At 70.6% G+C, this 732-nt stretch overlaps 1 protein-coding gene across 1 annotated transcript; it reads right to left on the bottom strand.

Moving 5' to 3' along the window:
- Positions 1 to 99: 99 nt before the first annotated feature.
- Positions 100 to 731, bottom strand: TMEM216 (transmembrane protein 216; the record flags this gene model as incomplete). Its single annotated transcript, XM_009276112.1, has 2 exons — positions 100 to 440; positions 641 to 731. Coding segments are annotated over 2 exons (432 nt in total), but the record flags the coding sequence as incomplete, so codon positions are not given.
- Between the last annotated feature and the right edge of the window lies 1 nt (position 732).

Genomic DNA, 732 nt, shown 5'->3' with positions numbered 1-732 from the left:
GGTCTGGGGTCTGGCCCGGTGGAGCCGGGCCGCTGGCCGCTGCCTCCCTGCCGCCTCGCGTACCTGTGCCGCTCTGGGCCTCTGCCGTGGCGCGGCGTCTCAGTATGAATCCACGCTGAGAAGAAGGAAAGAGGGGGACGTGTCGGCGCCAAACCCGCCTGGCGGCTCACCGTGCCAGCCTCTGCGGCGCCCCGGCGTTACCCAGCTCCCCCCGCCCGGCGTGGAGGGGCAGCGGTACCTGGAGAAGGAGACCAGCGCGAGGACGCCCAGCAGCAGCTCCGCAGCGTAGAAGAGCAGGAGGATGGCGTTGAGGATGGCTTCCAGGCGCAGGGCGTAGGTCTGCAGCAGCAGGTAATAGGCCGCCATCACGGCCGCCGGGACGGTCAGGGCCAGGCTGATGGAGAGCGGCACCTTCCGCTGGCACAGGTTGCCCTTGGACCCTGCGGGGCACGCAGTTAGGGGGGTGTCCCCCCCCAGGGCCCGTGGGGGGCCCCCCCCCCAGGACTCTGCAGTGAGGAGGAGACACGGTAAACGGCACCACCGCAATCCCGGCTCTGCCCCAGCGGTTCCTACGGGGCCTCTGGAGCCCGGTGTCGCCCCGGGGGATGCCTCCCCCAGCCCCGCCGTCCCCGGGACTTACCGAAGAAGATGCGGGTGGCCTCAGTGCCGAGGTAGAGGAAGAGCAGCACCACGTCCAGCACCAGGTTGGTGAAGGGGTACGGCAGCAGCAGC

This window comes from Aptenodytes forsteri, unplaced genomic scaffold, assembly GCF_000699145.1.
Source record: "Aptenodytes forsteri isolate BGI_AS27 unplaced genomic scaffold, ASM69914v1 Scaffold506, whole genome shotgun sequence".
Taxonomy (NCBI): Eukaryota; Metazoa; Chordata; class Aves; order Sphenisciformes; family Spheniscidae; genus Aptenodytes; species Aptenodytes forsteri.
Note: the sequence above shows the minus strand (reverse complement) of the source record. Positions and strands in the feature narration are given on the sequence as shown.